At 41.6% G+C, this 22,634-nt stretch overlaps 2 protein-coding genes across 2 annotated transcripts in view; both read right to left on the bottom strand.

Moving 5' to 3' along the window:
• Window positions 1-1,276: 1,276 nt before the first annotated feature.
• On the bottom strand, window positions 1,277-3,051 carry LOC144539595 (uncharacterized). The gene is made up of 4 exons (XM_078285122.1): window positions 2,987-3,051; window positions 2,500-2,728; window positions 2,066-2,212; window positions 1,277-1,539 (listed from the first exon to the last, which is right to left on the bottom strand). Exons 2-4 carry the CDS (start codon window positions 2,630-2,632, stop codon window positions 1,277-1,279), a joined length of 543 nt encoding a protein of 180 aa, XP_078141248.1. The 5' UTR covers window positions 2,633-2,728; window positions 2,987-3,051.
• Window positions 3,052-18,821: 15,770 nt separating this feature from the next.
• apba1a (amyloid beta (A4) precursor protein-binding, family A, member 1a) overlaps window positions 18,822-22,634 on the bottom strand; it is a 27,536-nt gene continuing 23,723 nt past the window's right edge. Inside the window, exons 9-12 of the mRNA XM_078285252.1 lie at window positions 21,774-21,986; window positions 19,743-19,862; window positions 19,468-19,608; window positions 18,822-18,893 (exon numbers count right to left, since the gene is read on the bottom strand). Of these exons, the coding sequence (XP_078141378.1) occupies window positions 18,822-18,893; window positions 19,468-19,608; window positions 19,743-19,862; window positions 21,774-21,986 (546 nt within the window). The remainder of the gene's footprint in view (window positions 18,894-19,467; window positions 19,609-19,742; window positions 19,863-21,773; window positions 21,987-22,634) is intronic.

The raw sequence follows: 22,634 nt of genomic DNA, 5'->3' as shown, positions 1-22,634 counted from the left end.
AATAACTGTACTTTTGACCGTACTGCTGAGCAGTCTGTTGAACCTGTTCCATCCTTTATAATAATAGCAGGACATCTGTTTGTCTTCCATTTCAAATCTTTGAATGCAATCACTGTAAAAGCAAATACCAGTCCCCCCACTGAGTTACATTAGGTTCAAGGAGGCAGAAGACATCCTCAGAATTCTTGTTTATAATTCAATATGCCATGTTTGATTTTTTTTTTTAACTGTAGCCTACATTTTTAGATATTGATGCTGAACACTGTAATATTCCATAATTTACAATAATACCGTATTTCCTCTAATATTGGCCCGGGCCTTTATTTACCTCAACTGCAGAGGGTACCAGGCCTTTATTGGAAGCAGGCTTATATTAGAGACAGGCCTTTATTTCTAATTCCCTCTGTTTGATAAGTATATTTGCTCATATTTTAGTACGAAGCCTCCTTGTTTTCTGATCTGCTTCTGTTGGGGTATGTTGGGTAGCCGTTTTTTTGTTACTGCAATGCATTACGATAATTACGGTAATCGACGACGGCATGCTCCAGAGACTTCCGCCGGCCGAGCCATCTTGTGGCACTTGTACGTTACTACAAACTACAGTTACATTTATAACAGGCACCAGGAGTTTACCGGTATCCACTGTTGTTTGCATGTAAGCTGAAGCTAACTGAAGCTAAAGTAGAATCTATACAATTATATCATATCGCCGTTTATTTCGATGCGCGAGCTCAGTCCACCTGACAGCCCTCTGTTCCGTCGGTGGAGGGAGAGACACAGACAAGCATGGAGGTTTCGGCACGCCGAGGGCTTACTGCCGACGCTTCCCGGAGTTTCCCAGGGGCCAGTGCCGATAGCTGGGCGCCGATGTGTCACCGGGTGTCCCCGATGGGTACGGGCCGTGGGCGCGGTGGAGAGGACAGCGGCGGAGAGAGGAGACGGACACGGTCCAGCCATATACTAGGTTTTGACCTAGTCTTGTTTCCTTTGTTTTTTCCCCCGGCCTGTATTTGGGGCCGGCCTTAATTTGTTCGTGTCGACCACAGCACCGGCCATTACTGGAGACCCGGCTTTTAATTGACTACCACTATTAGAGGAAATACGGTAATAATAATAGCACACCTGTGTTTCTGTCTCTTTATTTCAATTATCTGAATACAATCACTGTTATAAAAACAAACTATATACAATCACTGTCTTATAAAAAGAATGTATAGAAGAGAATAAGAAATGCTTCACAAGAAAATCAAGCTGTTGGCTAGTCAGTTCAGCTTCACTATTGTTTGAACCTTGAAGAATGTCCAGCTTGTAAATCTGCCTTATCAGGCCTTGGAACAGGAGCGATGTTGTGAAGTAATCTTCTTTGGCGTGTTTTACGACAGCGCAAAGGCTCTGAGTAAACAACACTCTGGTCCTCTCTCCTCGTCAGGACACGCTCCATGAGGTCATGACGGAAGGCCTGCTTGGTGCGTTCATAGATGGGCTTTGCAACCCATTGTTGACTTTGTTTGGAGAAAGAATATCTGTACCGGGATTCTCCTAAGTGAAAAAAATAAATATTAGTGTCTAGTTCTAGTTCACCATCTCATTGACACACATGAATTCACTAGGTAGTTTTAGGTGAATGTGGTTGTTATACCAGGAAACTGGCAGCACTCACAGATTCAGAATGACTGCTTGTCTCTTCATATTTTTATACACCACAGCATCATAGTGGCTTGTTTTTTGGGGTTTTGTTTTTTTTCACAGTAAAGTATAAACAATACGTACAGGTCCAACTTTGTCGAGTATGAGTCTGTTTTTTGGTGTTCCGGTTCTATACAAAGGTAAGTATGACACATAATGTTTCTTCTTTATCTTGCAGATACTACGCAGTGGTTATTAGATGTGTCATGGATTTCAACATTTCCAAACTTCCCTAATGCCACTCTGTATCTCATGAAACATGTTGCTGAGCTCTGCACAGAATATTTTCCCAGCAAGTGAACAATAACAACATAACATAACAATTTAGACTGTGCTGGATCTATCACTAGACATTCCCAGTAATTTATCACAGCTTTACCTTCCTTTGTTGTTGCCTGTGGTCTGCCAACGTTGGCGTTATGATCCATGATCGCCAGCTGGGTACGGGCCCTCATGGAGTCATATCTGAAGTGCAGCCTCTTCTGAGCATACTTCAGCATGGAAGAATGGTACACCTCCAGAGATCCTGTGTTGGTGCAAGTTCGAAAACCACAGTTGGTGCTACATCCACAGATGACAAATTACCTAATAATCAAGTTGGTAGAAATATTTGTACAACTAGAAATAGAGAATGTGTGAGTTTGCTAGCTGGGTGTAAAAGTAGCAGCAGTGTTAGTACTATTAGTGTGGTGTAGACAGTAGAGCAGTGGTACTAGTCCTCACAGCAGTGGAGAATTTTTTTTTACTTGGTAAGTGTTGAACAAAACAGGTGAACTTGAATGAAAAACATATGACTCTGTAAACAAGGCATACCAGTGTGCTTGAAACGTGCCATCTGCTTCAAGTCTCGAAGGAGATTCTTGTCCATCACAACTGCTTTGAGAGCCCGGAAAGCAGGTGAATCTGCTTGGAGCCACTTCTTTGGTCTCTGCTGCTCCTCTGTCATGGCTGGGTGATGACAGGTGTACTCAACACCATTCTCCTCCCATCTATGCACGCCACAAATATGATGCAGCAGCGACTTCCACCGACGCACACAATCCTACAAAAATGAGAACGGACTCTAAGTGACACATTTATCCTTGGAGAACACAGAGTATGGGAAAGAAACCCTAAATTTAGAGTATGTATCTGGGACAGCAGATTAGGAATAATGTTTTGCCTTTTGGATTATACCAGGGTGAAAACAATCTGAATACCATTCGTATCCAGTATCCTATCAATCATTTTTCTTACATCGATTATAACATGGTCTCTAGTCAATTAGTGTATTAAAATTACTAAATAATCTCATTATTACCTCCTGATCACCTTTACATGAGTTGCATGACCAATACAAGTGGTTGGAGATTGATTTCAGCCATGGTTGGAAAGTAAGTAATAAAGTAAGTTGCAAAGTAATCTTTGTTCTCTTTCTTATTTGATGCAGCCACAGGTTTCTTCTTCACACCTAAGTAAAACAACAACAACAACAAATCATCATCCAAAAAAAAGTTGAAGTTAGAATAGGATGATGTATGTAACGTTATACATAATGTCATGGCCGGCTCAAGAACCATGACAAATAATAGGAGGTGACACAAAAAGTTAAAGAATAATCAATAATTTATTGGTAACAACCAACCAACAATATCAAAAAATGCTATGGGGTGTGATAGTCAGTGAATCAGTGGTGAGAGCGTGTATGCATGAATGATAAAATAGTGAGTGAAGTGTTGTATGTCAAAAGTATAACAGAACAGGAATGGGGAGCGTGGAGAGTAAGGAGCAGAGTTTCCCCTTTCTCTCCCACCATGGAACCAGTGGGGTGCACTCTTATAGGACTGGGACCACCGGGCCCAGGTGTTCCCAATCCATAGACGACCCGACCACACCTACTGGACGTCTGCAACACAAAACAAAGACAAGCAGCCAGCCCACAGTCAAAAGAGGCGGGGTCGTCACCCCCCCCCCCCCCCCCCCCCCCCCATAAAGATGGGGTGCCAACAGGAACCACAACAGAACAATTTAAACAAACTAACAAAAAAAAATATATATATATATATATATATATATATATATATATATATATATATATATATATATATATATATATATATATATATATATATATATATATATATATATATATATATATATATACACACACACACATATATATATATACACATATATACACACACACAACCTGCAGGCAACCCTCTCCCTCAACACCAGGATCCTGCTTGTACATAGCATAAGGAAGAGAGATTAACACAACACAGGCTGCATTACATCACAGGGGCACGTGACAGCGCGTCCGCTACCAGGTTGTCTGACCCCTTAATGTGGCGTATGTCCAAACAATGAGACTGTAACATAAGAGACCACCTAATTAATCTTTGATTAGGGCATTTCAAAGAATTCAAAAATGTAAGTGGGTTATGGTCGGTGAAGACAACAACCGGCGCCCCTGAACCCACATACACATCAAAATGGCACAAAGCCCAGACTAAAGCTAATGTCTCCTTTTCGATCACAGAGTAGTTGAGCTGATGTTTGTTAAATTTCTTAGAAAAGAAACTTACAGGCCTATCCAACCCTTGTTGGTCAGGCTGCATCAATACTGCACCTGCCCCCACGTGACTGGCATCCACCTGCAGCTTAAACGGCTTCTCCACACAGGGGGCGGCCAGCACCGGAGCACTACACAAAAGGGCCTTCACGTTCTGGAAAGCCTGCTGACAAATAGGAGTCCACGCATATTGAACGTTTGCCTTTAACAAATCAGTGAGGGGTGCAACAACGGAGGAAAAATTCCTGCAGAAACTGCGGTAGTATCCTACCATCCCCAAGAACCGCATCAACTCCTTTTTTGTCGTCGGCGAAGGAAACTGCTCTACCGCCAGCACCTTTGCTTGCACATCCGACTGAAAAGAGTAGTACGGCTTCAACAGGTTTACATGACAAAGCTGTGATTTCTTCCTCCGCTCTGGAGTAGAAATCAAGTAGTTCTCCTCTGAGGCCTGCTTTACCACTGTGTGAGGACCTGTGAACCTAGCCTGAAAGGGTGACCCAACAATTGGCAAAAGAGCCAGCACTTGATCGCCAGGACTGAACTGGCGCCGCTCAGCCCCTCGATCATAGACACGCTTCATTTTCTCTTGTGCTGTAGCCAATTTCTCCCTTGCCAATTCCCCTGCAACATATAACCTATGCCTGAACCCATTTACATAGTCAATCAGGTTCTTAGGAGGTTCACTGCTCTTAAAATTATCCCTCAACACTGCCAGAGGACCACGTACAGAATGTGCAAACACCAAGTCATTGGGACTAAACCCGGTGCTCTCCTGGGTTACCTCCCTGGCTGCCAACATTAACCATGGCAATCCTTCCTCCCAATCTCCGCCCAACTCTGTGCAAAATGCACGCAGCAGTGACTTCAGTGTCTGATGAAAACGCTCCAGTGCCCCCTGACTCTGTGCATGATAGGCTGACGACTGAGAGTGCTTCACCCGAAGTTGTTTTAACACCTGCGCAAACATATGGGAGGAGAAGTTAGAACCTTGATCACTTTGAACAACCCTGGGGATGCCAAAGATGGAAATGAATTGCGAGAGTGCTTTCACCACAGACCTGGTTGTTATTGACCGCAGGGGGTACGCCGCTGGATATCTGGTGGCCTGACACATCACGGTCAGAAGATACTTTGCTCCTGTCCTAGAAGGAGGCAGAGGTCCAACACAGTCAATGATGATGTGTTCAAACGGCTCACCAATGGCAGGTATTGGATGCAATGGGGCAGGCTTAATAACCTGATTTGGCTTGCCAGTTATTTGACATGTGTGGCAAGTTCTGATATACTCAGACACCTCCTTTTTTAGCCGAGGCCAAAAGAAATACCGTAAAATACGGTCATACGTCTTCCTGACCCCCAGATGCCCTGATTGGTCATGAGACAGCTGCAAAACCAAGTTACGAAATCTGGCTGGTACTACAACTTGGAAAATTGGATTTCCCACACCAACCTCACTACAAGGCACCCACTTCCTCACCAGCACACCATTGTCAAGGAAATAGCCATGTGCCTTGTCCTTCACCTCTGCAACAGGGATTGCGGTCTCCAACAGCTCCTTAATGGAGGGATCTGACTGCTGCTCTGCTACCAACTCTGCATGTGAAACAGACAATGGAAAGTCAGACAAGTTCACACATGGTTCCTCCGTCACACTCTCTGGGTTAGGTTCACCACCAGCCCGAGCCCCAGCACGCGTCACAGCACATGCTGCAAACACCTCCGGGAAATCACGCTCACTCTCATCAGGTTCACCGTTACTCACAGGGACTGGATTAACAACTGGAGGTGGAGAAACATCCGGCCACACGCGCCCACCAGCTAGCCCATTCCCAAGAATGAGATGGACTCCTCCCACCGGCAACGCAGGGCGCACCGCGATGCACACCTCTCCCTGCACCAAATCTGAAAAGAGATGCAGCCTGTGCACAGGAACAGACAGAACAGACAACCCCATTCCCAGGACCAGCGCTGAATCACCAGTATCAGACTCCTCTGAAAAAGGGAGAACTGAGGCCAGGATAAATGAACCGAACGCGCCTGTGTCTCTCAGCACTGTAACAGGCACCTTCTCACTGTGTCCTGTCAAGGAAACATAACCACTTGTTATGAAAGGCAAATAAGCATCAGATACATGCACCTGATAGTCAGTGAATCAGTGGTGAGAGCGTGTATGCATGAATGATAAAATAGTGAGTGAAGTGTTGTATGTCAAAAGTATAACAGAACAGGAATGGGGCGCGTGGAGAGTAAGGAGCAGAGTTTCCCCTTTCTCTCCCACCATGGAACCAGTGGGGTGCACTCTTATAGGACTGGGACCACCGGGCCCAGGTGTTCCCAATCCATAGACGACCCGACCACACCTACTGGGCGTCTGCAACACAAAACAAAGACAAGCAGCCAGCCCACAGTCAAAAGAGGCGGGGTCGTCACAATAAAATCAATGAATTAAAAAGCAGTTGTGCATTGTCCGTGGGTTATGTAGTAAACTTTGTTGGTCTTCTAGATATGTTACTTACTCTTGTTGACATGCCAGGGGTCAAATTCATGGTGGATATTGGTGTAGGTATCCCTCATGATTTTCCGGATGGATGGCGATCTGTCTGTGGTCATAACACCTACATCCACTCCCATACACAGCAAGTGGTTCAGCCCCCTCTGGAACCCCATGACCTCCATCGCTACAGAGCTGGATGCTTCTGTAACCTACAGCATAGCAATGTCTTATCAGATATGGCATATCCACAATATTTGACAACCAGTCAAATAAGGTTTCAAACAGATGTTGTATTTTATTTTTACATTGGCTAATTTTTACATTTGGCACTGTAACCTGGGGAGAAAAACAAAGTTTCTACAGTTTCACAGTGAAATGACAGTAATAAACATTTACATTTCGATGAACAAGTAAAATGCTTACCAGGACTATCACATCTGGCATCACCACAGAGGTCAATTTTCTTTCCAGATGCCGTTTCCTGAGTGAGGCGCTCCATGATTTTCTCATGTCGATCTCTGTATGCATACTGAATGACGGGTATGAGGTAGGTAGACTGCATGGCATAAAACTGGGTTTGCTTTGGAATTTGTACATTGAGTAGTTCAGCCCAGTCTGCTATGTCCATGTGTGTTGCTCCAGTAAAAACTGTACCTGCGCATATCAGAAGGTTGTTTTTCTGCCATCCCTCTTCAATCAGGACATGATGCCCACTTTTCTGAGTGTCCATTTAGGCAGGTCCACTGAATTTTAATTTGGCTGGAATTTGTTGTAACTTTTTTCTCAACTATGCAACAGCCACATTTGCTGCATCTTTTAAAAAGTTCCATGAGCTTTGATTCGTTCACCAGCCACTTCTTTTCAGCCCATCCTCCTGGAGTATCTCCATGGGAGCTTCCTGAGGCAGAGCCAGAAACAGATACTGGGCTGGAAGGCGAGGTGGTGCTGGGTGGTGCAAAACTGATGTCTAAGGGATCCAGATAATCCATCTCCCCGAAGCTCATGCTCATGTCGCTCACTGCAGGTTCCGCTGCATCTTCCAGTTGAGTCTGAAGAGACGGGATAGTTGTGGAATTTATAACTAACAGCAAAGATGTCTCGATAATGGATTTTGAATCTAACATCAACGATAGTACTATGCAGATCTGATAGCTGTATGATGGAGCCAAGTTTTTCCTTTTACAAAGATGACAAGACAAGTCATTCAATTCACTTGTGATATGTCTTCACTGGCTGTATGCAAGAAAGTCAAAGATGTGGTTGATGCGGTGGCAGTCCGGTCCTTGTACACACAAAAACAATATACATTGAGTGTCACTCCAGTAATGTAGGAGGTGAATGGTTACTATTCAATTATTCAGAAAAGGTGTCAGCACTGCTAAGCTTACCACTGATTGTGCCCAAGTAAGAGGCAGTGCAAGGTACGCCCCAGATAATGATGGCTTGGTGCGTGGTGTGGTCTGATGTGGACTTGAAAGAAGAAGTGTCAAGCTAGAGGAGAGACTAGGCCCAGTTGATCCAGATACTTTTTGATCTGCTCTGTGTTGAGTCTTGATAGGAGTGGATTGTGGGACTGCAGCAAATTCGGTTGCTTTGGGAGAAACATCACCACCATCACTTCCCTAAAAAGTAAAGAAGAAGTAGGTTTTTCCCACAGCCAAGTATGAAGAACATTCCTATTTTACAGCTCCAACTAAGATTTCTTTTCATACAGGTCCTAATAGTGTAGGAAAACAGGTAAGTATACAACTATTTCCCTGTCTTCAAAAGTCAGACTAGCCATATAGTATGGATGTGTGATGTAAACATTACACAGTCACAGAGCTACGGGCTTGGCAATGCTGGAGAGAATTATTCAATGAGTCTTTCAATGTGGACATTATTAGAACAGACCGTGTATAGGGGCTCATTGAATAACTACCATCATCATTCATTGCCAGTAAGTATCTCTATGATATCTCCAAATGTATAGGATATACAAATGTAGGCATAAAAATGGTCTTATAATAATATAATCTTATAATAGTATAACAGGTAAGCATAAATATGACATTTTTGTACGCACACGCAGGCTGAAAAGGGGAAATTAATCTATATAGATATTTTATAATCTGTCATGACTCAGTTGATATTTTGCACATACTACTGGCTTATTACCTCCGCCAAGGAGGTTATGTTTTCGGTGCCGTTTGTTTGTTTGTTTGTTTGTTTGTCTGTCAGCAGGATTACGGAAAAGCTACTGGCCCGATTTTCATGAAACTTCGTGGAAGGGTGTAGCATGGGCCAAGGAAGAACCCATTAAATTTTGGAGTGGATCCGGATCCGACTCACAAACAAGCAATAATAGCACGAACCTTGGCGGAGGTCTGCGCTCTCCGAGTGCCCTTCTAGTTGAGTGATTGTTTTTGCCATGTGTACTGATGCCAGGTCAACACAATAACTTTAGCTAATAACATTACCTCCACTCTGTCTGCAGCAGGTCTCTCCACTCTTGGAACAGCATTTTTCTTTAGGAAAAAGTGCTTTGGTATAGGATTTCTTCTCCTCTTTGACTGGCAGTAGTCATCCCGGTCAAAATGGTCACTGCAGACCCGATGGTCTGCAAGGCGCAGTGTATGGACAGGAGTGTTGGCAGCCAACTAGCCACAACTTCAGCGTGTCCCTATCAAACAAAGGTAGTCTATGAAAGTGTTGCGCAACATTTTGTTGGCACAATTCGGAAATGCGCAAACACGAACCATTGTTTTTTTTTAAAATCTTTTAGATAACACTAAGCTACGATTTCTGTACTCCAACACAACAAACTCCTCCCGGCACTCCTCTCTCCAACTCTCACTCACGTTTCCACAGTTGACATCCTGCAACAACTCAACTCTCGCGAGACTTGGTTACATACAGACCGAATCAAGCGAAAGGTAAAGAAAAACGTTTCCTTTCTCTGTAGGGTCCTTTCCATAGTGTTGTCAGAAACTTATAATAACAATCTGAGCCTGTCAGTGGCAAAAACAATCACTTTTAGTGGACGTACATTGACGGTGCACATTTGCCCCGTCGGATTACATTGCAGCCCCTTTCGCAGTTGCCGGCTGACGCGATCTCGCTCAATACTGGACCAATTTCAAAAATTGTTGTCCCCTTTAGTCACTTAGACACAAAAAGTTGGGAAAATAGGGTCCAGGTTGAAAAATACCTAAGTTACCCTTTAACAGATCCATGTCGGTAGATCTGGGCCTAAATCAGCTAATCACCTAAGAAGCCAAAGAGCTGAGATATACCATATTTGAAATAAATTGATAATTACATAGATGTATATGTTAGTGCCATGAAGGAATCTCCATTATTAGAGAAACGGGGATGACATGCAACAAAGGTCCAGGCCAGATTTGAACCCAGGACATCACAGGAACAGTGGATACAACACAGCCAACCAAGCCACGTATGCCCCATACCTGTATGTATTTGAATTGAAGCTGATTAATTGGCTTGTACAAAGCAGCGTTCATTTAGTTTTATTCATTCATTTTCTCTACCTGCTCATCGCTTCTCAGGGTGGTGGTGGGGCTGGAGCCCAAGGGCGTAGAATTGGGTAGGGACGGTAGGGACGTGTCCCTACCAATATCAAGCGACTCTGAAATGTCCCTAGCAATTATTTTGATTGACAATAAACGTTGTTTTGTCCGTCAGTGTCTAGTCAATGTTAACAGATCGCGTTCTCTACTACGAGTCCCGCTGCATTGGTGTAGTGCATTGGTGTCCCGTGTCGGCATAGCAACGGACGCTGTAACGAAACTTTAGTATAACAGCTGTTTTAGAATGTTATTGCGTCACCCGGATAAAAATTGGCGTGACACCGCCTCCCTAACGCCCCCAAAAAATCGCTGATTGGCTTTGCCATTTCTTGCTAACGTATGAAATGCTGTGGGCAAGAAGAGCCAAAGCTCCGCCTACCGGCGAGCACGCGAGTGAAGACTCCATCCTATTTTATATTAGTAACAGTTGTGTTTCGCCATTAAAGTTAGTTTATTTAAGTACCGTGTCGCGTGCGTCTGTGACGAGTGACGACCGTAAGTAGCCTACATGTCACAAGTGAGACTGAACAATGCTGCTGTGTGCCACACTGGACAACACTGATGTAAAACAAATATGCCAACAGTTCATCTCTGTTAATGACAGGCGTAGGCATGTGTTTGACTCAGCTGTTTGTATGTAGGGTTTATATAGTTTACAATATCTTATTATTATTATTATTATTATTATTTTAAATGTAAATACAGATTGTTGGTTTGAATAGGCAACAGTACTACAGTACCTGCCTTAAAACAAAATGTGCTCTTCAAAGTCCCATTCAGCTGGCAAATTTGAGTAAAGGATTCATTAATGTGCTACACCCCTGTGTCTGTGTGTCTGTTAATGAGTGTATTGGCTACCATAACTATCTAGATCAGTGGTTCTCAACGTGGGGTCCGGGGACCACCAGCGGTCCTTGAGGGGGTTCCAGGGGGTCCCCAGCAAATTGATGAATTGTTAAACTTCAGCATTATTTAATTTACAAATAGTTAACACAATTACAGAATGTAGAAGAATGACTGTTTTGATCTTAGTTTCACTGTTATCTCTCTACCTACAATACAGACAGTCATGGGATTCTGGATCAAAATCATATCTAACAATAAAAGTATTCTCAGATTTGGGTCCGAGAGACAAAATCTCATCAAATGGGGGTCCGTGGCTCTAATGTGGACTAAACTAGGGGTCCTCGATATGAAAAAGGTTGAGAATCACTGATCTAGATGACATGAAATGGCGGTCAGAAGTCTATCATAAATGTAAAATGCCTCAGCTTCCAGTGGGGGTTACATCCCCTCCGGACCTCCCCCATTTGTGTCCCTACCAATGTCAAAATCAAACCTACGCCCTTGCTGGAGCCTATCCCAGCATGCATTGCATGAAGACAGGGAGACATCCAGTCCAGGTCTGAAGTCCATCACAGGGCTAACAGGTAGACAGACACTACCATTCATACCTATGGACAATTTAGAATCTCCAATCCACCTGACTGTGGGAGGAAACCCAGGAGAACACAGGGAGGACATGCAAACTCCACACAGAAAGGACAAGGAATCAAACCTCCAAGCTTCTGGTTGTGAGGATACAGTGCTAACCACTGAGACACTGTGATGCCCCACATTCAGTTTCAAATTAGTCAAATAATCAATGGAATTTCCTTGAGATTTGGACCCAAATCTTGAATGACTCTTGACTCTACATAGTGAATAACAGTATTGTTACAGTTAAATGTCCTTTTGATTTGGGATGACTATGGCATTTTCTAAAGGGAAAAGAAAATTCCAACCCACATGAGATATTTCCACTATCCATCTCAATGAATTACCTCATGCATTACCCACTCAGAAACCACAAAGAGACTTCAGTCCTTCTGCAAGTCATTTATTGTTGTTGTAAATACTGTTACAAACATTCTGGCTCTGGTACAGGAATGCAGCTTCAATAGCTGGAACGTCACAGAAAAAGCTAGCAAATAAATAAACATTGCTGCTGCTTTACAGAAATCGTATTTTTCTTGTATGCTTTTTCGTCTTTAGACACATTGAGAGAGTTTAAGTTTCAATTACATTCAAAATGAGTGCACTTATAAATACTTGTTAGCCAACCTTGCAGCCACCATTTTCAAGTGTTCATTCGCTTGAATTCCTTGACAAAGGTCGGCTTTGTTGTGTCCCACTAGCCTACTATCCCTGACGCATCAGGGAAGGCGATATATCACACACACCTTAAATCATTATCTTGTGCTCTACCTTAATATATACATTAATGCCATTTTACACAATCAAAGTTTCCTACATTTCACTCGCCTTAACCGACCTTTCACATTGCTTTCTATTCACTGAAGCTTGCCTATATGGTCAATCCAAACACACAAAAGAACCATTAGAAGTATATACCTTTACACATTTTTCTATATATTTCATCTATATGTATGTTTTATGTATCCAGCTGGTTTTTGTTTGAACGTGGAGTACACTGGTCGTAATCACACCACACACACTAGAAGCAAGAATGGTACAGCATAATCACGCGGCTCCAGAAAAGCCCATGTTAAAGTCCAAAAAATGGCTGCCGTCGCATCTCTTCCTCTCCAGTATCGTTTCTACATAATAAAACGTACAGTAATAGTAAGGCCAAAATGAGCTTCGTCGATGGGGATAAGACAATGGGACAAGCGATGGATTTTGAAGTTAGGATTTTGGGGGAAAGGAGGCAACATTTTGCAGTCAAGCCTTGAATACAGAGGGTGTAGAGAGAGAACGGGAGTCTCCTTCCCCAAGCAGCTGTGAAGCAGGAGGAAAAAAAATGCTTGTGAAGACAAACATCAAAAAGTTGATCGGATGCAGGCTGCTAAAACACCAAATAAAACAGGAGGGGGGGATGGGGGGAGTTGGTCTAGGTCACTCAAAAGTGGAAGCTTCACAAAAGGGCACACAGCGAGTAGATCCAGAAACAAAGTTGAAGAGTTAAAGTCCAAATTAGAGGCCTTTGACAATTTCCTTCCTATCAGCACTTTATCAGTTTAAAGCCAAGTTTCACTGTCCTGTACTGTACTTCATCAAAGGACAAAATCCCTGTTGACCTTATTCGAACTGGATTAGTTTTACTAGGGAGGACCTGTAATTGTAATTATCTGTATTGTCAGAAGTCAACTGATACTAGAAATCCAGTTTAAATTGACGTCTGCGTAATGTTATAATGCGCTACATTTTACATACATTTTTGGCGGACGACAGATTCTCATAACCACAGAACTTGAATTGATAGAACGGTCCTTCCACTGTTTGCCATGGTAATTTAGCTAGTAGGCCTACAGCATAAAATGGTGATTGGATGGAATTTTAAGGGTCACAACACACAAGTCTGGACATTAAGGCTGTAAAGTTTGTCACACTTCTTGACATTAGCGATGAGGCTAACGTAGCATTATCAAAGACTGTAGGCAGGAGAATAATTTAGTATGGGTGTAGAGAATAACCCCCAAAGTCATGTCCAAAGATTCATTGGAATCATTACAATAACTGGAGTGAAACTCTAGCTGTTACTGTGCAAAACTGTGCCACTGATTTAGATTTAGTCATAACGTTTATAAATAACCCCCATTGCACCTAAAAATTACATTACAGGACCCCAGTACAACTGATCCAGTTCAAATAGCACTTAAATTTCAGTGGTAATTTATTACATTTGCAAGAGTGGAAATTTGTCTCACACTATAACTTCAGCAACCTCAAAGTTTTTTTTTTCCAGGTTTTTTTTCCCGCAAAAAGGCAGGCTTCAGAAAACGCTCCAATAGTTCATGTTAGTTTCAGTCCTGTGCACACACATTTACTACAGTTAACGCACTGTATATGAAGTCTTAAGACCTGATATGTCTATTCAAAGTACCTTAAATTCATCACATATGAGAAACCTATGGAAACTCAAAAGAAAATAAACAGAATTTAATTTAGGATGCAGCTATATCATCATATTATACCCAGTCTTAGGATAAGCACCCTTCAAGTTTAAAAAATGAGCTCCACTAATACAGTTACAGTGTTATTGGCCATAAATATGGAATATTGTTAAATTGCCCCAAAACATTAAAATAAGAAAACATGACTAAATGTATCACATTTCAACTTAAATAAAATATAAAACAAGACCATTGCACTTAAGTTGTTAACAGTTGAACCCGTACACAATTGTTTACTACTCACAATTTCCCCATTGCAAGAACTGAAAACTGACTGCAGCTCTGTATTTTTGTGTGCAGCAATTGTATTTTAGCTGCTTCTCCTGTAATGGAAAACTAATGAACCTGTAGCTTTGGTGGACATCAAGTTTTGTTGTGAACATTTGCAGAGCCTCTACACTTTCTGGCTAAATGTCCCTCAGTGTGTAATGCCTGGTTTCACTGCATGCTCTGAGGCCAAAATGTACGGAAGAGGATTAGGGCCACATGTGAAAAATTTATTTGAGTTTGCAGTCAGAATTCTGAGATTAAACTCTGAATTCTGACTTCAAATTCTGACTTTAAACTCAGAATTTGACTTTAAACTCAGAACTCAAATACATTTTTCACATGTGGCCCTAATCCTCTTCCGTAAAAATGGGCTATCATGCTTATCAATGGTTGGTCTCTTAGCCTGTGTTCCCTCTGACTAACTACACTTCAGCAGGAAAGGAGAAAATACAGCCATGCCAGAATGTACACACACTATCTGCTGTGTTACAGCTGCAACCCGAATAACTTCCCATTAACAGAATAAACCATTAAGATAACAATTTGCAGCTAATAGCGTAATAATCCTGATAATGGAATAGATTTCCCATTAATGTAATGTTACCTCCTGTTAATAACGTATTTCCTGCTAATGTAATAATTATTGAATTATTGGCTTTTATTACATTAACAGGAAGATTCAAAATATCAGTTTTCAAAAAATTTAATATTGAACTGATAATGTAATAACAGTCAGAATTCAACACGCAACTGTCACCCATTCACAAATTTGGTTTTTAACTATGATGCTACATCTAAAAAAGGGATGAATATGTATGGAAGAGGTCTTTGGTGATCGTTGTAACAGGAGGTAACAGACTACATTAATGGGGAATTACAGTTTAGGCAGTGCAGAGCCCCAAGAGCCTTGTATAAGGGAAATACAGTGTGCACTCGTACACCAGGCAGTACGGTAGAAGTCAAACAAGCATCAACCAACTGCAGCCTGGTGTGCTGTACATCCACATACTAGTAAGTAACTCTGATTTTCTAACGGATTTAAATATTTTGTTCAGCGATTCTCTTAGTTCTAACAACACTGCTACTACAGCACTTTGGTGTTGAGGGCAGTTTATAGTACATTGATTTATGATTGTCACCACTGGCGATGATCATATTCTATCATCGGTCGCAATGACATGTTGTTTATACTTCCAGCGACAGGCGATCTGTCATCGTTGCGATGGTCGTTGCGCCCATCGCTGAGACTTAAATTGGATTGAACTTTGACCCCATCGCTGGCTCAGTTGTCATGACAACATTATGGAACTCTCTTATCCTAACGTCGATTAATTCTCTGAGCTCAAATTAAACGTAATCAACAGCTCTGGAAGACCGTACTTTTGTAATAGACTGTAGAATAAAACGTACACTGAGGAGACAATTTATGCTATTTATCTAGACCTGGATAAAGACAATAGATTTACTTGAATGAAACTTCTTATTTAAAAAGAAAGAGTGAAAAATAACATTGCAAAAGCAGTTACATAACATGTAGGTACATTAGGCTATTCTGTAGACTGGCTTACAAACTGTATTATTATTATTTTCCTTTCAAATGGTAAAATTTTCAATTAGTGCAGTTAAGAAAATATATTTCGTTACATGGTGTTATTAAAAGCAGACTGCAGCAGCTGGTTGGAGGCGGTGGAGTCTGTAGGCTCCGACTCTGCGATGCGTTCTATAATCGCTCTAGTGTTTATACTTTTTATGAGCGACAGCGTCCAAAATCAAAGTTGAGCGATGATGGAATGTTGGTGACTGTAGCGATGTCCATCGGGCGATCATAAATTGTTGTACTATAAACTGCCCTTTAAAGGATAAGGCTGGTGTTTTTTAATGCAAATCCTATGAAAAAACAAAATCAACAATGCGTTTTTTACTCCCATTACTTTTTGACTTCCCACGTATCGTTTTTAGCCTTCAAACCGGAAGTCATTGGCTTCAATTGTAAGCTAAAAACCTTTAAATACAGCTCACAAAGACATAGTTTCAATTTTAAAAATCGCTAACTGTTACCATGAAAAGTCAGGCTGTTGTAGTTATTACCAAATCAAATTCAAATGGGAACAAATTCTTCATTACGACGGGGACTATTTTCGGTGCTACGGAACTACTTTCCTGAGATGGAAAACGTGTTTACGGTCGGCTTATTAAGTTGTTTGAGGAAAAAGTCGGCTGGCCCGGTGCATCGTGATGATGAAATATGCTGCCCAGAGCAGCAGCATGGCTCTTTGACGGGTTTTTAATCGTTTTTTTAATACAACGGAGTTCTATGGCTGCTGGGACATGAGGCTTCATTGAGCATCGGCTACATGGACGAGACTTGTTAGCAAAACAAATTCATTGCTGATTTTGTTATTTTCATAGGATTTGTTGACGGAAAGAAATGCATTAAAAAACACCAGCCTTATCCTTTAACAGGTGGACTTTTTAAAATCAGCATAGTTTCACTCCAATCATGCATAACCCCACCACCCAAGCACTAGCTCACTTGTTACGTTAATGGGAGGTTATAACGTCTACAGTTGTAACGTGCTGACTGGAGCTGCTTTTCCTGGCCAGGCGCTTCTTTAAAGAATGTCCAGGAAATACAAACTTAAACAAATGCAATGAAAACATGAGTAGCAAAAAAAAAAAAAACACACTCAAGGAACGGAAAAGCTCGGAATGCTTTCCTGTTGGAAATGCGAAGAGGAAAGTAGTAGCTCGTGTCTCCCCGCCTCAACTCTTCACTGAATGTGTGGAATGTGATGAGGGGGAGCGAATGGCAGCACACTCATTTGTCAGCAGGAATTTCACACACTCCCTCTCTACTGCAGTTTGTGTTGTGGAAAGAACACAGAGGTATTATCATGAGTGGATTACAGTAGTAGGAGGGAGAGAGGGGAGGGACAGCTGATAGGGAAAGGAAGCTTGGTCTCATGAAATTTATGAAATGCGCACGCTGTCTTCAAATGCAAATAACGTGAAAAGCGAGAGAAGTCCGTTTGACATTGAAATAGTACGGTGGAAAGAAGAAAACGGTGTGGAGATTGGGGAGGGGTGAGGGGTATTAGTGAGTTATTTACTTGCCTAAACGTAATCGTTAGCTAAGCTTTTCACGTGACGGACATGTGAAAATGGCGTGTCCAATTTTCTGCTACTGTCACATAATCCAGTTTGTGGTGGAGGAACATAATCTGCACATAATTCATGTCCACAACACATAAATCTGCGTTTCAAAGTTCGCGCTCATTTCACAAAATTTTGTGAGACGGTGTTGAGGAAAGAGACAAAAGAGAGTCAACAACTGGGCAATGGATGGGAGAGAGACAGATGCCAGTCTGGGCGAGTCAACAGCAGCATGTGGTTGCTCCACTTCTAACACTATAGAGTCTTCGGTCTCCAGTCACGTCCCGTCGGCTGTGCCTTATGAAGGAAGTGATGACTTGAAACTAAAAGTAATACGCAAAGTTTTAAGAGATTGTCTTGTTGGTCAACTTATTCATTAAGTGATGAAAACATACCAAAACCATCCATATGTCCCTGGTAGATAGTTGGCTCCCAGGATTCCATGCTAACAGTTTAGCATACACTATGTTGAGTGATAGTAATAAAAAGTTGTTAGTGGTTTTCATTATGGCCTGTATATTAATACATTTAAGAAATTAAATATTGTAGCCAGGTTTTTTTTGTTTTTTTTACAATTTCAGGTGGATTTTAGCCATACAGTCTCCAATCATAGCCTACACCATGCACACTTTGGAAACAAAACAAGTAATGCTCCAAGAAAGTAGCCTCTGCTAGTTCAAAACACTACCTCATTTTCAATCATATTTCATGTAATATCATGTATATCATCTCCTACACAAAACTGCCAGACTTAACAGCATATCATTTTTAAGATTACTTACCATTTAGCTGTAGAGCTGCTAACAAGTTCTCATTTTCTCACTTTGAAGAAAATGCTAGTGGCCTTAAATAGTGTATGCTAAAGTGTTAGCATGGAACCTATACTATCACTCAACATAATGAACAATCTACCAGGGACACATGGATGATTTTGGTGTCTATGTTCTCATCACTTAACGGATAAGTTGACCAATGAGACAATGCATTGGTCAACCAAAAACTCAATGTATTCCATTAACTGTGGACAGATGGGTAGTTCATGTAGGATGTATATGGGGTTGAGGACAGGGGGTCAGGGTCAGGGGTGAAAGTTGAATGTTGACAGTTTAAAGGGTGTGTGAGGTCAGGGGTTATTGTTAGATGTAAACAGGTTGCTCCTGGGCAGTCAGCAGGCGGTACATGGCTGCAGGCATTGTCTTCATGTGGATCTGAGCGAGAGAGAGAGAGAGATAAAGAGAGAAACAGAGAAGAGTGATAAAAAGAGAGTAGAGAAACATGAATAGGTTGTTTAATTACTGGTTTTTCCTGTAACAGAATAGGTCTTTGGAGGGTTCCCCACAGTCAGCATTCATTGTTGCCAACTCAAACATCTCATCTCTTCCACTTGTGCCAAAAGTCAAAAGATAAGTGCTGTTTATTTCCCACTTTGGTGCTGGCAGAAAATGCTTTGGCGGGCACCAAAAATGTACCTATACAGGAAATAATTTTATCCCTGAAATGTCCTTAAATTTCTCCATTACAGAAACATTAATTATCCATTAAGAATAACATAGCTTTAAAAAAAAGTAAGGTTAGTATGGGTTTATTAGGGATTTATGCATGGGTTGATTCACAGAGACACTAGAAATTAAGGGACTTTTCCTGTAAATTAATAGTACGTCTCTACTGTATTGTGACCAAGACAAATTCCTGTACATTTAATGCATTTGGAGAATAAAGAGATTCTGATTGTGCCATTTCTATGTTAATAGTGACCTCATGACCCCAGACCCCATGTCTCACCTCTCCCACAGCACTCGACAGGATGTGGACAATTTTTTCGTGGGGGGTGGCCACCACACTCTGGCTGTTGATCTCGATGATGCGGTGACCCACCCTGACCCCGCCCCGCTCAGCGATGCCCCCACGCATAAGGCTGCAGATCTGGGGAAGGGGGGAGAGAGAATAGGGCTCGAGTCTGAAAGTACGACCCTTCTTCAATATTTTACCAACTTGTCTTTTCTGCAGTACATTGCCATTTTTAACACATTGCAAAGCGATTCATCAGTGCTACCCACAATGCCGTTCTGGACGCTGAAGCCCAGCTGGTAGCGGAGGTCGGGCCGTCTGATGAGTACGGTGGTCACTGGAGGACATCTGACTATGTTCAGCTTGATACGGGACTGGTTCTTTAGACCCTACACAGAGGAAACAATATAGTGTCACTGAAATGTGTAAAGTTGCTGTTTGCACATTGCCATACTAAAGACACATGATATAATGCCAGTTGTGATTTTGATATAAAAATTCCAGTGGGGCCACAAAATGTTCGATACATTCATGCAACCGTATCCATACACTCATAGAGCACACATTCAAGAGACAGATAGAGGTAGAAATTATGTGTATGTAGTAAGAAATTAAATGACATCTACCCATGATCACAAATGTAGCAATGTAGATCTAGCAGCACAACTTATCACACCAACAATATTTTGGAAAACAAAGTGTTATAGACCTCTTAAAATCAAACACTCAAGACCAAAACTAACATCAATATAATAACAAACAAGTACAGATTCTGTACAGTTCTAGAGCACATTCATGGTGATTAATTAAAGCCCCTACATGTAGAATATTTACCTCAATACATTTCAAAATTATTTTCAAAGCATGGCATAATGAGACCATTGCCATGTAAATTGGTTAACTCTATGTGTTGCTCTCTGTGTTTATCCTATTTGTCCCAGGGTACGATTTGGCATGAAATGTGCAGGATAGATAGAGCCTCAACCAAAACAGAAAGAGGACTCACTTTGAATTGCTCTGCTTGTTCGTACAGAAACAAATACACAGACAAGTACAGATGCTGTACAGTCTCATGGTTCCTAGCTAGGTGCAGCATCAACTGCTGCTGTAGTTGAAGTTACTACAGTCCTGGATTAATCAGGATAACAACATCATTCCAGTGTATTGTCAAGAAGAATACTGTAGATCCACTCCAATATTGCTACGCTCGGGTAGGTTAGCTGTCTTTTAGTATCATAGTAACGTTAGCCTTTTAGCCAAAACAGGGCTTGATATTGTCATTTGCCCGACAGTGTTTTCTCAAAGCTCCGGGCCAGCAAATATTGAAACTGAAACAGAGATGAAATGAATTTCCCTGTTATGCAGACAAGTGAGTAGACTTATGGTAGGGTAAAGTGAATCTCAAAAAAGTCTAAAATCTCCAGTAACTGTTAAACCCCTAGGAATGTTTTGTTAGAATCGCCCAAACGTAATAAATTCCACACCTGTTACGCAAAACTGCTTTGCTAGCTCAATCTAGTTGTAACTAAAATATTCGCCAGCAAAAATATTTTTTGTCAGCATATATTAGCCACAGTTACAAGCACACATTATGCTAACACCAGGTGAGCGAGCATCAGAGTGCTGTTTCATTAGCACCGGGCAAATTTAATTCTGTTACGCAAAACTGCCTACAAAAGCGGCTTCAGTCTACCGTAGCCTAACTGCTATCTTAGGGCATGGGAAATGTATGCCAGCTAGACGCAACCCAGCTAGCAGCAGGTTGTCGTAAAAAGCAAGTTGTGTTTTGACGTGTGACTGCGCCCCATGGGGGCAGGGCAGAGCTTTAGAAGGACAAGGGTCACAATTTATTGATGACAAAGTCACCTCATTATCATGGGTTTGCTGACGTAGCTCTGTGTCCCACACAGAGCCGCTGCGTCAGCCAGGTTAGGAGGTATATCAAGTCTTTCAGTTGGTCATGTTGTTCTTGACCAGTGTACTACTTTTACAATGCGTGTTGATTTAGAAAAAAAAAAAAAATAGAAACAAATCCACTGGACTTCAAATGATCCTTAATTTGAAGTCCAGTGGGTTTTGTTTCTATTCAACATTTTGCTACCTGGATGACTAAAATGCATCTTACACAGACACAATGCATAATGATGCAACTTGATGTATGTAGATTTTGCTAAATTTCTGTTGCTGTCATTTTTATAGCATTTTCATTATTATTATTCATTATCAGGCCTAAAACTCAACAAACACACACATATTGCATGCACAGACACGCGCGTGCACACATATGTGGTGTACTATACCTTGATGATGCTCTGGCAGGTGGACAGTGGCAGTCCCACTAGACTGGTCCCATTGATGGACATGATCTGGTCTCCAATGTTAAGTCGACCAGACCTCTCAGCCGGCCCAGCATGCATCATGTTGGCAATGATGACTGTGGGCAGGATGGAGCCCCACCCACTCTCCACTATGACCACGCCCAGAATCTCCCCCTTGGCCTTCTCTATGAACACCTAGGGGAGGTGACAGCATGCAATCAACAAGCAGACATGCACAAAGAGAAAAATGTACGTTAATACATTTTAACTACAACATGAAAAAATGTCACCTTGTTAGCTAATTTTCCATGTCATAATATACACCTATTTAACAATAAATGCCACAAAATTTATTATTTATAAAAACATTTTATTTTCTTGTATTTTTAGATCAAAATCCCATTACATTTACTTCCTGGAAAACAGTGTATTTTTAGTGGTTATGTCATGGTGGACCAGTTGGCATCCATAAAAATTCCAACCAATAATATCATCATAGATTTTTTTAACAATACACAGAAATGGGAAATGTCACGTGTTCACATTGAGCAGAACAAGAAGTGTGGGCACACACAAGCATGAACACTTTCGAAAACAACAGTTTTACTGAAGACTTGCACTAAATACTGTTGTAAATACAGGTCTTTTGGACTGCAATCGTTTGGCTTCAGAACACTTGGATTATGCTACACAGGCAGTAATTTTATTGTCATGTTTTGCTCTTTTTGGGACTCTAAAGAACCAGTTCCCAGCCACTGTAGTTGTTTTGGAGAAGGCTGACATAGAACTGCACTAGCCAACTCGTTGTGTTATATGGACATATAAACTTCACCAGTGTTTCAA

Source organism: Centroberyx gerrardi, chromosome 8, assembly GCF_048128805.1.
Source record: "Centroberyx gerrardi isolate f3 chromosome 8, fCenGer3.hap1.cur.20231027, whole genome shotgun sequence".
Lineage (NCBI taxonomy): Eukaryota > Metazoa > Chordata > Actinopteri > Beryciformes > Berycidae > Centroberyx > Centroberyx gerrardi.
The sequence above is the reverse complement of the archived record's forward strand: the minus strand, read 5'-3'. Positions and strand labels throughout refer to the sequence as shown.